Source organism: Salvelinus sp. IW2-2015, linkage group LG4q.1:29 (assembly GCF_002910315.2).
Source record: "Salvelinus sp. IW2-2015 linkage group LG4q.1:29, ASM291031v2, whole genome shotgun sequence".
Lineage (NCBI taxonomy): Eukaryota > Metazoa > Chordata > Actinopteri > Salmoniformes > Salmonidae > Salvelinus > Salvelinus sp. IW2-2015.
The window spans coordinates 24220289-24237401 of NC_036842.1; the positions used below are offsets into that span (position 1 = coordinate 24220289).

At 42.8% G+C, this 17113-nt stretch overlaps 1 protein-coding gene across 2 annotated transcripts in view; it reads right to left on the reverse strand.

Annotated features, from left to right (window-relative positions):
* Positions 1 to 17113, reverse strand: part of LOC111961706 (collagen alpha-2(I) chain) — a 96876-nt gene that overhangs the window by 19497 nt on the left and 60266 nt on the right. For both annotated transcript variants that reach the window (XM_023984167.2, XM_023984166.2), the window contains exons 15-30: positions 16913 to 16957; positions 16614 to 16667; positions 16450 to 16494; positions 15960 to 16013; positions 15791 to 15835; positions 15589 to 15642; positions 15367 to 15411; positions 15203 to 15256; positions 11954 to 11998; positions 11731 to 11784; positions 11499 to 11606; positions 11350 to 11403; positions 11052 to 11105; positions 10816 to 10860; positions 10379 to 10432; positions 1034 to 1078 (exon numbers count right to left, since the gene is read on the reverse strand). In XM_023984167.2, coding sequence (XP_023839935.1) covers positions 1034 to 1078; positions 10379 to 10432; positions 10816 to 10860; positions 11052 to 11105; positions 11350 to 11403; positions 11499 to 11606; positions 11731 to 11784; positions 11954 to 11998; positions 15203 to 15256; positions 15367 to 15411; positions 15589 to 15642; positions 15791 to 15835; positions 15960 to 16013; positions 16450 to 16494; positions 16614 to 16667; positions 16913 to 16957 — 855 coding nt within the window. The remainder of the gene's footprint in view (positions 1 to 1033; positions 1079 to 10378; positions 10433 to 10815; positions 10861 to 11051; positions 11106 to 11349; positions 11404 to 11498; positions 11607 to 11730; positions 11785 to 11953; positions 11999 to 15202; positions 15257 to 15366; positions 15412 to 15588; positions 15643 to 15790; positions 15836 to 15959; positions 16014 to 16449; positions 16495 to 16613; positions 16668 to 16912; positions 16958 to 17113) is intronic.

Genomic DNA, 17113 nt, shown 5'->3' on the forward strand with positions numbered 1-17113 from the left:
CCCGCCCAAAAATAGCTGAGCTTGGAGAATTATATAATTCGCCAACCAATGAATTTAAACATAAAGGTCACTATGAGACTGAGTAACTATGAGAAGTTCTTAGAGTAACTTATACTGAACCAAAATATAAACTCAACATGTAAAGTGTTGGTCTCATGTTTCATGAGCTGAAATAAAGAAATCACAGAAATGTTCCATGCGCACAAAAACCTTATTTCTCTCAAATTGTGAGCAGAAATTAGTTTACATCCCTGTTAGTGAGCATTTCTCCTTTGCCAAGATAATTCATCCACCTGACAGGTGTGGCATATCAAGAAGCTTATGATCATTACACAGGTGCACTTTCTGCGGGGGACAATAAATGGCCACTCTAAAATGTGCAGTTTTGTCACACAACACAATGTCTCAAGTTTTGAGGGAGTGTGCAATTGGCATGCTGACTGCAGGAATGTCCACCAGAGCTGTTGCCAAAATTGAATGTTAATTTGTCTATCATAAGCCGCCTCCAACGTCATTTTAGAGAATTTGTCAGTACATCCAACCTGCCTCACAACCACAGAGCACGTGTAACCACGCCAGCCCAGGACTTCCACATCCGGCTTCTTCCTCTGCGGGATTGTCTGAGACCAGCTACCCGGACATTTGATGAAACTGAGGAGTATTTCTCTGCAATAAAGCCCTTTTGTGTGGAAAAAAACTATTCTGATTGGCTGGGCCTGGCTCCCCAGGTTGGCCTGGCTCCCAAGTGGATGGGCCTATGCCCTCCAAGGCCCACCCRTGGCTGCGCCCCTGCCCAGTCAAATGAAATCCATAAATTAGGGTCTTATTCATTAATTTCATAGAACCTCATTTCATTCAATTGACTGATTTCCTTATATGAACTGTAACTCAGTAATATCGTTGAAATTGTTGCATGTTGCATTGATATTTTTGTTCAGTAGTTTCATAGTGACCTTTAAGTGAACCACTGTATTGTGTTTCTGTCTCCATGATAAGACTATGCATACTGTTACAGTATCTGCTTGTACTGTACCTTTAGGCCTTTATCGCCAGTTATTCCCACTGAACCAGAGAGACCCTGTAACACATGAGAAACAAGTGTCAACTCAATACACACCAACAGAGGTCATATTGTATACACAAGCACTAATGTGAAGAAGACACACAGGGCTAACCATTAACAACTACAGTAACTACATAACTACACATTAAACAAGGACACAAATTCATTAATCTTGTCATATTAACTTTAGAATGTAATGATATGAGGTTGAAGTTGATGGGTGATTAATTAAAGTTAAAAATTCCCCACATACAATGACAATCATTTGTGAATCTGTCACATTGAGCAGGGTTGTGAAGATTGCCATCTGCTGTTCAGAACCAGAATGACTACAGTTGTCCAGCTATTGTATATACAGAAACTCTCAGGAGTATGTTTGCAAAATTTGCACTTCCAGGAATTTCCCCCAACTGGGAATTCTGGAAAACTGGGAAAGTTAACAGAATTAACAATTTTGGGAAAGTTAACAGAATTTCTCAACCCTACTCAGGGGACATTTTACAAGAATCCTTTCTGATTACACTAATAATTTCCTTGAGCAATCTTTCAAATATTTTCTCAATTATATGTCAATATACAGATGTAGGATGTTAATTTCTGCCAGTTTGCTACAGCAGAAAAATAATCCTGCAGCAGCAGGAAATGTGAAGTATTATGTGGATTATAATTCATGAGAAAAAATAGGGGGTGCAACATTTTTTGTAAGGGAAAATCAAGTCTGAAATTTCAAAGTGGAAATTACAAACTTCAGATGCCTTTTTAAACCTCAAGAACACTAACAGTTTTAAATGTCCTGCATTGCAGGAAAGTTCTGCTGCAACAGGGTGATACAATTAAGATCCTACATCAGTATGCAGTACAGACAGGGGAAAAAACCTGACAAAATACACTTGAGATCTATTTTGTGACATTGCTCTATGTATACATAGTGCCTTGCAAAAACTTGTTCAGGCAACCCTAAATTACTTCAGGAGTAAAAATTTGGCTTAACAAATCACATAATAAGTTATATGGACCTCACTCTGTGTGAAATAATAGTGGTTGATATGATTTTTGAATGACTAACCCTTTCTCTGTCCCCCATACACACAACATCTGTAAGGTCCCCCAGTCAAGTATTGAATTTCAAGCACAGATTCAACTACAAAACTAGGGAGCTTTTTAGAAAGCCTCATGAAGAAGGGAAGTGGTTGGTAGATGGTTAACAATAACAAATCAGACATTGAATATCTCTTTAAACATGGTTAAGTTAATAATTATGCTGTGGGTTATGTATTAAACCACCCAGACACATCAAATATACAGTTGTCCTTCTGAATTGAGCTGCAGGACAGGAATGAAACTCCCTAGGGAGTTTTCATTCCTTCTTGTGGGAAGTTACTATAGACCACCAAGTGCTAACAGTCAGTATCTGTGAAATGCTTGATAATGTATGTGATATCAACAGAGAGGTATATTTTTTTCTGGGTGACCTACATATTGACTGACTTTCATCAAGCTGTCCACTTAAAAAAAAAGCTTCAAACTGTAATCTGTGCCTGCAACCTGGTTCATGTTATCAGTCAACCTACCAGGGTATTTATAAACTGCACAGGAATGAAATAATGTACATGTACTGATCACATCTTTACCGAGGCTGCAGAAATCTGTTCTGAAGTAGTATCCACATCCATCGGATATAGTGATCATAATATAGTAGCCATATCGAGAACAAAACAAGGTTCCAAAGGCTAGGCCTAATATAGTGTATAAGATATCATACACAAGGTTTTGTAGTGATTCCTATGTTGAAGATGTAAAGAATATTTGTTGGTTTGTGGTGTGTAATGAGGATCAACCAAATGCTTCACTTAATGAAATTGCTAATTCCAGCTACTAAAAAGCATGCACCCATTAAGAAAATGACTGTAAAAATTGTGAAGTCCCTGTGGATTGATGAGGAATTGAAATATTTTATAGTTGAGAGGGATGATGTAAAAGGATGGGCAAATACAGTGCATTTGGAAAGTATTCAGACCTCTTGACGTTTTCCACATTTTGCGAAAACTTTATTTATACATTTATACAACATAAAAAGTATTCAGACCCTTTGCTATAAGACTTGAAATTGAGTTCAGGTGCATCCTGTTTCCATTGATCATCCTTGAGATGTTTCTACAACTTGATTGGAGTCCACCAGTGGTAAATTCAATTGATTGAACATGATTTGGAAAGGCACACATCTTTTTATATAAGGTCCCACAGTTGACAGTGCATGTCAGAGCAAAAACCAAGCCATGAGGTTGAAGGAATTGTCCGCAGTGCTCCGAGACAGGATTGTGTCGAGGCACAGATCTGGGGAAGGGTACCAACACATTACTGCAGCATTGAAGGTCCCCAAGAACACAGTGCCTCCATCATTCTTAAATGGAAGAAGTTTGGAACCACCAAGACTTCCTAGAGCTGGCCACCCGGCCAAACTGAGCAATTGGAGGAGAAGGACCTTGGTCAGGGAGGTGAGCAATAACCTGATGGTCACTCTGACAGAGCTCCAGAGTTCCTCTGTGGAGATGGGAGAACATTCCAGAAGGACAACCATCTCTGCAGCATTCCACCAATCAGGCCTTTATGGTAGAGCGGCCAGATGGAAGCCACTCCTCAGTAAAAGGCACATGACAGCCCGCTTGGAGTTTGCCAAAAGGCACCTAAAGGACTCAGACCATGGGAAACAAGATTCTCTGGTCTGATGAAACCAAGATTGAACCCTTTGGCCTGAATGCCAGAGCGTCACGTCTGGAGGAAACCTGGCACCACCCTTAAGGTGAAGCATGGTGGTGGCAGCATCATGCTGTGGGGATATTTTTTAAGCGGCAGGGACTGGGAGACTAGTCAGGATCGAGGGAATGATGAACGGAGACAAGTACAGAGAGATCCTTGATGAAAACCTGCTCCAGAGCGCTCAGGACCTCAGACTTGGACGAAGGTTCTCCTTCCAACAGGACAACAACCCTAAGCACACAGCCAAGACAATGCGGGAGTGGCTTCAGCACAAGTCTCTGAATGTCCTTGAGTGGCCCAGCCAGAGCCTTGACTTGAACCCGATCGAACATCTCTAGAGACTTGAAAATAGCTGTGCTGCGACACTCCCCATCCAACATAACACACTGTCTGGCTGCACAGCCGATTGGTAAACATACTGTGAATTGAGAAATCGTGTGACTAAACTAAATAAAAAGAAGAAAAAAACTGTTAAGATAACTGATATAAAGGATAATAGTAAAAAGATTTTGAGCATCTTAAATGAAATGTTGGGCAAAAAGGCGAGCTCAGCTTCATCATTCATTGAATTAGATGGCTCATTTATCACAAAACCCACAGATACTACTTTAATGACATGCCAACAACAAATTATGAACCTACACCTCCATGCGTAACTGACCAAACTTTGAAAGACAAGCATTGTAATTTTGAATTCAGTAAAGTGAGTGTGGAAGAGGTGAAAAATGTATTGTGGTCTGTCAACAATGAACAAGCCACCTGGGTCTGACAACTTGGAAGGAAAATTAATGAGGATGATAGTGGACTATAATATTATTGCCACTCCTATTTGCCATCTCTTTAATCTAAACCTACAAGTAAGTGTGTGCCCTCAGGCCTGGAGGGAAGCAAATGTAATTCCCAATAATAGCAAAGCACACTTTACTGGCTCAAACAGCTGACCAATCAACCTGTTACCAACCCTTAGCCAAATTTAGGAAAGAAATGTGTTTGACCAGATACAGTGCTATTCCACAGTAAACAAATTTACAACAACTTTCATCACACTAATAGGGATGGGCACTCAACATGTCCAGTACATACACAAATGACTGACGATTAGCTGAAAGAAAATTATAATAAGAAGATTGTGGGAGCTGTTTTGTTAATCTGCTGCTATAAAAATATACAGTACCAGTCAGAAGTTTGGACACACCTACTCATTCCAGGGTTATTCTTAATTTTTACAATTTTCTACATTGTAGGATAATAGTGAAGACATCAAAACTATGAAATAACACATATGGAATCATGTAGTAACCAGATTCTTCAAAGAGCCACCCTTTGCCTTGATGACAGCTTTGCACACTCTTGGCATCCTCTCAACCAGCTTCATGAGGTGGCCACCTGGAATGCATTTCAATTAACAAGTGTAACTTGTTAAATGTAAATTTGTGGAATTTCTTTCCTTCTTAATGTGTTTGACCCAATCAGTTCGGTTGTGACAAGGTACCGTAGGGGTGGTATACAGAAGATAGCCCTATTTGGTAAAAGACCAAGTCCATATTATGGCATGAACAGCTCAAATAAGCAAAGAGAAATGACAGTCCATCATTACTTTAAGACTTGATGGTCAATCCAGAAATGTCAAGAACATTGAAAGTTTCTTCAAGTGCAGTCGCAAAAACCATCAAGCGCTATGATGAAACTGGCTCTCATGAGGACCGCCACAGGAAAGGAAGACCCAGAGTTACCTCTTCTGCAGAAGATAAGTTCATTAGAGTTAACTGCACTTCAGATTCCAGCCCAAATAAATCCTTCACAGACTTCAAGTAACAGACACATCTCATCTCAACATCCACTGCTCAGAGGAGAATGTGTGAATCAGGCCTTCATGGTCAAATTGCTGAGAAAAAAAACCCTACTAAAGGACACCAATAATAATAATAAGAGACTTGCTTGGGCCAAGAAACACGAGCAATGGACATTAGACCGGTGGAAATCTGTCTTTTGGTCTGAGTCCAAATTTGAGATTTTTGGTTCCAACCGCCATGTCTTTGTGAGACGCAGAGTAGGTGAACGGATGATCTCCGCATATGTGGTTCCCACCGTGAAGCATGGAGGAGGACGTGTGATGGTGTGGGGGTGCTTTGCTGGTAACACTGTCTGCGATTTAATTAGAATTCAAGGCACACTTAACCAGCATGGCTACCACACCGATACGCCATCCCATCTGGTTTGGGCTTAGTGGGACTATCATTTGTTTTTCAATAGGATAATGACCAAAAACACACATCCAGGCTGTGTAATGGCTATTTGACCAAGAAGGAGAGTGATGGAGTGCTGCATCAGATGACCTGGCCTCCACAATCACCCGACCTCAACCCAATTGGACTGCAGAGTGAAGGAAAAACAGCCAACAAGTGATCAGCATATGTGGAAACTCCTTCAAGACTTTTGGAAAAGCATTCCAGGTGAAGCTGGTTGAGAGAATGCCAAAAGTGTGCAAAGCTGTCATCAAGGAAAAGGGTGGCTACTTTGAAGAATCTAAAATCTAAAATATCTTTTTATTTGTTTAACACTTTTTTGATTATTACATGATTCCATAGGTGTTATTTCATAGTTTGGATGTCTTCACAAGTAAGTGTGTTAGGTCTTTACATCTCCTGCTATGTCGTGAATCAAGAGTTACCTGTCTAACAGAACACAGAGGGTGTTCTTTAAAGGAAGCCTTGCCAACATAATTCAGGTAGAGTCAGGCATTCCCCAGGGCAGCTGTCTAGGCCCCTTGCTTTTTTCAATCTTTACTGATGACCTGCCACTGGCACTCAGTAAAGCCTGTGTGTCTATGTATGCTGATGACTCAACACTATACATGTCAGCTACCACAGCAAGTGAAATCTCTGCAAACGCTTAACAAAGAGCTGCAGTCAGTTTTAGAATGGGTGGCAAGAAATAAGCTAGTCCTAAATATTTCAAAAAACTAAAAGCATTGTATTTGGGACAAATCATTCACTAAACCCTAAACCTCAACCACATATTGTAATGTATAATGTGGAAATAGAACACGTTGAGGAGACTAAACTGCTTGGAGTAAGCCTGGATTGTAAACTGTCATGGTCAAAACAAATAGTTGCAACAGTAGCTAAGATGGGGAAAGGTCTGTCCATAATAAAATGATGCTCTGCTTCCTTGACATCACTATTAACAAAACAATTCCAACAGGCACTAGTTTTGTCGCACCTGGATTACTGCCCAGCCATATGGTCAAGTGCCACAAAGAGGGACATAAGCTAATTACAGTTGGCCCAGAACAGAGTAGCTCAGCTGGCCCTTAAATGCACATGGAGAGCTAACGTCAATAACATGCATGTCAATCTCTCCTTAAAGTAGAGGCGAGATTGACTGCATCACTACTTGTCTTTGTGAGAAGCATTGACATCTTGAAAGCACTGAGTTGTCTGTTTAAATGACGAGCACACAGCTCAGACACCCATGCATACCGCACAAGACACATCACCAGGGGTCTCTTCACAATCCCCAAGTCCAGAACAGACTATGGGAAACACACAGTACTACATAGATCCTTGACTACATGGAACTCTATTCCACATTAAGTAACTCATGCAAGCAGTAAAATCACATTTAAAAATCTGATAAAACTACATCTTATGGAACATTGCGGACTGTGAAGAGACACACACACACACACACACACATTCCACACACATGCTAAGACACGCACTGTACACACACACACACGTACATTTAAATATTGTTATATTGCTGTATTATAGATTTTTGAAGATATGTTGTGGTAGAGTAGTGTGTAATAATGTGTTGTGTGATGTACCGTTTTATTTTGTATGTAATTACCTTAATCTTGTTTGGACCCCAGGAAGAGTAGCTGCTGACTTGGCAGCAGCTAATGGGGATCCATAATAAAATATAAATACCATGAGGCCATTGGTGATTGACAGAGTTACAGAGTTCAATGGCTGTGATGGGAGAAAACTGAGGATGGATCAACAACATTGTAGTGATTCCACAAATGACTTAAATGACAGAGTGAAAAGAAGAATACAAATATACAGAATAAACACGGCAAAGAAACACACTTTTTGGCCTAAATGCAAAGTCTTATTTTTGGGGCAAATCTAACACAACACATCACTCCCTATTTTCAAGATGGTGTGGGCTGCATCATGGTATGGGTATGCTTGACAGACAATACTGGTGTTTCTCAGGATAAAAAGAAATGGAACTAAGCCCAGGCAAAATTCTAGAGGAAAACCTGCTTCAGTCTGCTTTACACCAGACACTCAGAGAGGAATTCACCATTCGCCAGGACAATAACCTACAGCACATGGCCAAATCTACACTGGAGTTGCTCACCAAGAAGACAGTGAATGTTCCTGAGTGGCCAAGTTACAGTTTGGACTTAAATCAACTTGAAAATTATTGTCTAGCCATGATCCCGTACATCTTGACAGAGCTTGAAGAATTATGAATAGATTAATTGTCACGGCCATCGAATGAAGTAGACCAAAGCGCAGAGTGGTGAGCGTACATATTCCTTTTATTAGAAATGACGCCGACAAAAACAATAAACAATACAAAACAACCATGAAGCTTAAGGGCTACAAACAAAGTTAACTACCCACAACGAAAGGAGGGAAAAAGGGCTACCTAAGTATGGTTCCCAATCAGAGACAACGATAGACAGCTGTCCCTGATTGAGAACCATACCCGGCCAAAACATAGAAACACAAAATCATAGAAGTAAAGGACATAGAATGCCCACCCAAATCACACCCTGAACAAACCAAAAATAGACATAAAAAAGGCTCTCTAAGGTCAGGGCGTGACAGTACCCCCCCCACCCCCCCCCCCCCCCCCCCCCCCCCCAAGGGTGCGGACTCCGGCCGCAAAACCTGAACCTATAGGGATGGTCTGGGTGGGCATCTATCTGGTGCGTGGTCTGGTGCGGGACGTAGACCCCGCTCCACCTCTGGCTCACCCCACTTTGTGGCGCCTCTGGTGCGGCCCTCATCGCCGACCCGAACCGGGCCCCCTCGTCGCGAGCCCGCGGACCGGGGACCGTCGCTGGAGGCTTCGTGCCATGGATCATCACTGGAGGCTTCATCACTGGAGGCTGTCGTGGCCATGGATCATCACTGGAGGCTTCGTGCCATGGATCATCACTGGACTTTCGTGCCATGGATCATCACTGGAGGCTTCGTGCCATGGATCATCACTGGAGGCTTCTTGCCATGGATCATACTGGAGGCTTTGTGCCATGGATCATCACTGGAGGTTTCGTGCCATGGATTATCACTGGAGGCTTCTTGCCATGGATCATCACTGGAGGCTTTGTGCCATGGATCATCACTGGAGGCTTTGTGCCATGGATCATCACTGGAGTGAGGAGACGTATGGGCAGTCTGGTACGTGGAGCTGCCACAGGGCTCACCAGGCTGGGGAGACATACAGGAGGCCTGGTTCTGGGGACAGGCACAGGATACACTGGGCCGTGGAGGTCTTGAGCGTAGAGCCTGCACAACCCGTCCTGGCTGGATGGTTATTTTTGCCCTGCAGATGCGAGGCGCTGGCACAGGAAGCACTGGGCTGTGCAGACACATCGGAGACACAGTGCGCAGAGCCGGCGCAGGATATCCTGGGCCGTCGAGACGCACTGGAGGCCAGATGCGCTGAACCGGCACCTTCCGTCCCGACTGGATGCTCACTCTAGCCCGTCCAATGCGGGGAGCCGGAATGTAGCGCACCGGGCTATGAACGCGCACGTTCCACCGCATAACACGGTGCCTGACCAGTACGACGCTCGCCACGGTATGCACGGGGAGTTGGCTCAGGTCTATAACCCGACTCCGCCAATCTCCCCGTGTGCCTCTCGGGCTTCCTTGCTAGCCGTGTTCCCTCGTAACAATGGGCCCCTTTACCAGCTGCCAACACCTTCCTGGCTGCTTTCACCTGTTCCCATGGAAGGCGATCCCTTCCGGCCAGGACCTCCTCCCGTGTCCAGGATCCTTTGCCGTCCAGGATGTCATCCCATGTCCAGTCCTCCTTTTTACCACGCTGCTTGGTCCTTTTGTGGTGGGTAGTTCTGTCACGGCCGTCGAATGAAGTAGACCAAAGCGCAGCGTCGTGAGTGTACATATTCCTTTTATTAGAAATGACGCCGACAAAAACAATAAACAATACAAAACAACCGTGAAGCTTAAGAGCTATGTGCCACAAACAAAGTTAACTACCCACAACGAAAGGAGGGAAAAAGGGCTACCTAAGTATGGTTCCCAATCAGAGACAACGATAGACAGCTGTCCCTGATTGAGAACCATACCCGGCCAGGGCGTGACAGTACCCCCCACCCCCCATTACAGAGTATTTTGTGTGGATTGTTGACAAAAAAAAACACAATTAAATCCATTTTAATTTGACTTTGTAACACAGAATGTGAATAAATCCAATGGGTGTGAATATTTTTGCAAGGCACTGTATACAAGCTCAGTGTCTTCAGGGGTGTGATCATGGTTTTGAAATATGATATAGAATGGGAACCTGTGTACCAGGCTTTCCTTCTGGTCCCTCTGTCCCAAGTGGGCCTGGCAAACCCTGTTGGAGACAAGTACACACACACTCATAATAAGTGTACTGTGATTACGTAATATTCAGCAGCCTACAGTATTCACCAATGTGGCCGGGGGGGTCAATAGTGGGATGATGGAGGATAATTCACACTAGCTTTTAGTCAGCTCCATTAGATAAGCCCATACAGCCTTGGATACTCTTCGTCACCAAGCAGAAGTGTTAGTGTTAAGTGTTTTGCCACTTATCTGCACACACACCACAGATCTGCTGTTCTGACAATCACAGATGTTGCCCATTGAGGTGTATACTGTATATCTGATTTGTCAAAAATATTGATGTGTTTTGCAACGCAAATTGATCAAGTAGATGGCTCCACTAGTGTTTGTCTGTGCATGGTATGTGCTTACCAGTGAACCAGGCTGGCCATCATGCCCTCTCTGTCCGATGCGACCCTGGGTAGAAGAAGGCAGTGCCAATAAGGATACCATTCAAATATCAAGAGCAGGACTAAAATCACGCTTTACTAAATACTAAGGTTGAACAAAAATCCAAATCCCAGAAATTCTGGATAACATGGACATTTTATGAAAGTTACTAGAATTTTCCAACCCTCATAAACACATTCAATAGGAGAGTGTCCTACCTTGGTCCCTCTGTGTCCAGGCTGGCCGTTGCGCCCATCTGGTCCCCTATTCCCCTTCAGAGAAACATAATTTTTTTATGAGACTACAGCTGTTTCCCAAATGGCACTTCCTACAGGACTCAAAGTAGTGCACTATATACTGTAGGGTATCGGGTGCCATTTGGGACACACATTTTAGGGCATGAAATCCACAGTTTTATCATCATTTTGACCAATCTTAACAGGCAGGCTGATGAAAGAATGACAATCTAAATGTTCCTTTCACTATAATGCATTCATTTTTTAAGTCTTCTCTGACCTTCAGCCCATCTCTGCCCAGTTTTCCCTGAGGGCCAGTTTCTCCATTCTCCCCCTAAAAGAGGAGACACAAAATCCATCAGTCTTCCAGTGGTAAAGTAGCAGTCTATATAACTGTAGATACAGTGATAAGGCAGGGAGATGACCTACCCCAATGCCTTTAGTGCCAGGTTGACCTTTGAGCCCTATAAAGCCAGGGAAGCCACTAGGACCACTCTCTCCCTGGGGCCCTTGAATGCCCGAAGCACCCTGAACACACTGAGAGATAGAACGAGAGAGAGAGAAGACAAATGTGTCACTCATAATTAAGATGTCAAAAAGTATGAATCAAGAGTTTTAGTTTTGTTGAATGTCTACAGGTCTCCAGAGGCTGGGTTCTTACTCTCTCCCCCTTCGGTCCAGGGTCCCCTTTGTCCCCGTCTGGTCCTCTCTTACCCTGTGGAGGTCAGAGAGGAGTCAGAGGACTGCAGGTACAGTAAGTAGTTGAAAAGCATGCAACCTGATTCTTCAAAGTGTTTTGAATCAATCTAAGGACAATACAACAATGTATTATATCTAATTCAAAATGTATTTCAGTAAAACGCAGAAGCAGTACTAATACTTACAGTAATACCAGGGAAACCCTTTGGACCTTGTGTTCCCAGTGGTCCCTTCAATCAAAGAATGACAGAGAAGGGATTGAAGTGTTAGTTCCTTTTAGTTAGATTTTCTTGCTTCAAGTAGATAGACATGGAGGCCTATCACATCATGGCTCCAAAACTCCAGAAATATTTCACTAAATCTTCCCTTTCATGATGATCTCATTGTCTAATCTATAGCCACACTTCAGCCATACTGACTGACAATGTAAACTGACTAGACTGAAAACGTTTTCTCCTCACATTTTCAAAGAATACATTTATATTTTCCAACAGGGCTATACATTTGGGTGATTTTTTTTCCGCCTGAGTAGCCTCGTTTCACTGCCAAAAATAAAATTAAACCATCTAGCGAAATAACAACACAATGTCAAATACAGGTAGCCTAGTCAAATAATTAACATCGAATCACATTAACCGTTACATTCTCGCAGGAAACCTTCACTCTTGCGCAGACATTTAGAAACGAAACATGACAATTTGAAAAATAAGCGCGAATAAAGATGACTTTCGAGTAGTAAGACATGTATAAAAGCAACAGATATCATTAATAAGAAGGGGCTAGAAGCGACTTATATGGTGAGCTACCGAGTGGCTAGGACAGGCAAGCCCCATACTATTGTGGAGGACTTAATTCTTCCTGCTGCCGTGGATATGGCTGGGACAATGCTGGGAGAAAAGGCAAAAAAAAACTATACAGACAATATCTTCATCAAACAACACTGTTTCACGATGCATCAGTGACATGGCAGGAGATGTTTTGAAACAATTATTGCTTCGCATACAAGCCAGTGAATTATATGTGTTACAGCTGAATGAGTCAACAGACGTGGCGGTCCTGGCACAGCTCCTGGTATATGTCCGTTACGTTTATGGGGGGTCAATTAAGGAAGACATTCTCTTCTGCGAACCACTGGAAACCAGAACAATATGAGAGGCTGTTTTTTAAGTACTGGGCAGCCTTGTAACATCAAATGGACTTTGGTGGTCAAGATGTGCTGGTATCTGTACTGATGGCGCCCATGTCTCCCATGACAGGGAGACATAGTGGAGTGGTAACGCGTGTGCTCCCGACGCCACTTGTGTACACTGCAGCATCCACCGAGAGGCTCTTGCTGCTAAGGGAATGCCTGACAGCTTGAAATAAGTTTTGGACACTACAGTGAAAATGGTTAACTTTGTTAAAGCAAGGCCCCTGAACTCTCGTATATTTTCTGCATTATGCAATGATATGGGCAGCGACCATGTAACGCTTTTACAACATAAAGAAGTGTGCTGGTTATCAAGGGGCAAAGTATTGACATGTTTTTTAAATTGAGAGACGAGCTTAAAGTTTTCTTTACTGACCATAATTTTCACTTGTCTGACCACTTGCATGATGACGAGTTTCTCACACGACTGGCCTATCTGGGTGATGTTTCTTCTCGCCTGAAGGATCTGAATCTAGGATTATAGGGACTCTTTGCAACTATATTCAATGTGCGGGACAAAGTTGAGGCTATGATGAAGAAGTTGGAGTTCTTCTCTGTCTACATTAACAAGGACAACACACAGGTCTTTCCATCATTGTATGATTTCTATTGTGCAAATGAACTCAAGCTTACGGACAATGTCAAATGTGATATAGCAAAGCACCTGAGTGAACTGGGTGCGCAATTAAGCAGGTACTTTCCCGAAATGGACGACACAAACAACTGGTTTCGTTATCCCTTTCATGCCCTGCCTCCAGTCCACTTACCGATATCTGAACAAGACAGCCTCATCGAACTTGCAACAAGCAATTCTGTGAAAATTTAATTTAATCAAAAGCCACTGACAGATTTCTGGATAGGGCTGCGCTCAGAGTATCCTGCCTTGGCAAATCGCGCTGTTAAGACACTGATGCCCTTTGAAACCACGTACCTACATAAGAGTGGATTCTTGGCCCTCACTAGCATGAAAACTAAATACAGGCACAGATGTGTGTGGGAAATTATTTAAGACTGAGACTCTCTCCAATACAACCCAACATTGCAGAGTTATGTGCATCCTTTCAAGCACACCCTTCCCATTAACCTGTGGTGAGTTATTCACAATTTTTGATGAACAAATAAGGTTTAATATGTAAGACGGCTAAATAAAGAGCAAACTGATTGATTATTATTATATTATTATTTGTTCCCTGGTCCTATAAGAGCTCTTTGCCACTTCCCTTGAGCCGGGTTGTAACAAAAACTTACACTCATTCTTATGTTTAATAAATGTATTGTATTGTGTGTGTGTGTGTGTGTGTGTGTGTGTGTGTGTGTGTGTGTGTGTGTGTGTGTGTGTGTGTGTGTGTGTGTGTGTGTGTGTGTGTGTGTGTGTGTGTGTGTGTGTGTGTGTGGCAGGCTTACAATGATGGCAAAAAACAACATTTGAGAGTGCGCTGACCCTGGTGCTAGAGGGGGTACGCAGCTGAAGGTTGAACGCTTGAAGGGGTACGGGACAATAACACATTTGGGAACCACTCAGATCTCATTTTAGTGAACTGAAATGAAAAATAATTTTAGTTCATTTTTATTTTTTTCTGGGTCTATTTAGTCAGTTATAGTCTTGTCATTTGCCACTAAAAATAGTTTGAGAAATATTTTCGTCACAATATTTGAGTTACTCTCTTAAGCTAGAGGGTAAGGCTATCCGGTGACCGTACAGCTTGAGGATAGAGCTTTCATCCATTAGCTAAGATCAGTGCTCCACAACACATAGAAGCTTCAATATGTAGGAAATGGGATACACACCGAGTAGTATCATCAGTAGCCTAATGCTGTGACTTAAAACTGGAATCCTTAGTTGCTACATACAACTTATAAATACATCAACAGCTTAGTTCAATTTATTACCCCATCAGAACACAAAATATAAGCTTGCTTTACTATGTTTGTAAACAATGTACAGTAAATGTAAACAAACACTGTATAGCCTAAAAAAAATAATGAAACTATAATTTTGATATAATGGATGGTCAGTACTTGCATCGATAGCTCTGTCTATGAATTTTAAAGTGGTTACATCTCTCTAGGCCTTTCCCTCAGCTTTTTACCAAAACACTGGCGGGGTAACCACTTTGTTATTGTTTCAAAAAGGATTCTAGCTTTAAGTGACAGATGGGGGTACTGTGAGGTTGCTATGTGTGTGTGTCTCTGGAAGGAAGAGTGGGGTTTAGGTGGTCAGTCCACTGGGTACTATGCTACTCACCATGGGCCCATCGAACCCTGGCTCACCCCGGATACCCATTGTCCCCATAGGCCCCTGAGGAAGACAGAGAAAGGAAGGAAAAGAGGGGGTTGGAGAGAGACATTTATAGTCGTTTATTTACTAGAGCAGAATTAACTTTACGAGAGAAGAGAGGAGAGACTTACAGGATCACCTTTCGGACCAAGGGCACCACTCATCCCAGGCTGTCCCTGTGAAAATATGAAAACAGTACAGATGATCTTTAACTCCAGATATTATATATTATTATGGTGAGAAATCCCTCTGAAAAAGGTATGTTTCCAAATACATTAGTCAATCATCTGGTCTCAAGTTAGGGATCTGGTCCCAAGGTACAGAACATTACGGTGCAGCTGAGTGAGACCGACCTGGATTCCCCTGAGTCCTGGAGGCCCACTCTCGCCATTTAAACCCTGGGGTCCCTGGTGAAATAAACAGAAAACAGGTCATTTTAAAACATGTGTATAGTATGCGTGTAATATTTCCCGTATAGTGTTACGAGCATAGAGTTCTGTTAAATGTGACCCAACTTTAGGCAAGAAAACACAACAAGCAAACGTCTCCTCTTACCTGGGGGCCTCTGGGGCCGATGACTCCAGCAGGCCCCAACTCTCCCTAGAAGGTAAATGCAGGCTACCTTTGGTGAAGGCTGACATATTCAGAAAGAGCTACCAGTAAAGTAGTTAAATAAAAAAAAATGGGAAGACCCTCATCTCCTGGGGTCAAAATGTCCCCTCACCTGTGAGCCGTTAACTCCCTGAGCGCCAACACGGCCTGTGAAACCAGTGGCTCCCTACGCAAAACAAGAATATACACACTGAGTGATATGATATGGTATGAGTGACATAGCATTAGGAATTGGGGCCCATTATGATATTGTGCTGTACTGTATGTTGGAATACATACATGTAGTTCAGGGAAAAAAAGTGATATCTAGAACCTTAAATGGTTATTCGGCTGTTCCCACAGGAGAACCTTTTGAAGAACACTTTTTGGTTCCAGGTAGAACGAACCCTTTTGGTTCCAGGTAGAAATAACACTTTTGGTTCCAGACAGAACCCTTTTGGGTTCCATGTAACACCCTTTCCACAGAGGGTTCTACATAGACCCCAAAAGGGTTCTACCTAGAACCAAAAAGGGTTCTCCTATGGGGACAGCCAAAGAATCCTTTTGGTACCCTTTTTTCTAAGAGTGTATGGAAGGGACAGACTTCTTTGCTGTCTACTCACCACTGTCCCAGGAGGCCCTGGAGTCCCATCAAACCCAGCCTCCCCCTGGAGAGTCACAAACACATGTCAGTGACACACTCAATTACCGATGAATAACACCCTAAAGTATGTTTGAATCTGTAAATCTGACACAAGGTGTAGTTTTGTTACTGTGGGTCACTCACATCAGGTCCAGGGTTTCCCTCGGAGCCTGTGGCCCCTCTGACTCCCTGAGGCCCCTGAAGAAAAGACAGACATAGGGTTAGACCTTTTACAAAGTATGTCAAAGGGGTGAAAATTAGGGGGCAAACCAAAAAAGGCAGCTTGAAAGAAAAGAGACCGTGTGCGCATCTTAAATGGCACCCTATTCCCTATTTAGTGCACTACTTTTGACCAGGGCCCATAAGGTTCTGGTAAAAAAAATAGTGCACTATAAAGGGAATACGGGTGCTATTTGGGCACATACAGCGAGAGAAACACTTACTGGTGGACCAACATAACCGGGACGGCCTGGTAAACCAATAGAGCTCTACAGGACACACAAAGTTCCGATGTTAAGCTCTCAATAGAGAGGGCTATCCACACAAAAGCCTTCAGTAAAATGCATACATGAACATTACAGGAATATGAGTAAAGACAATCAAAAAACATTTGATGTAAACTGATGTGAACTGTACAAGCAGGG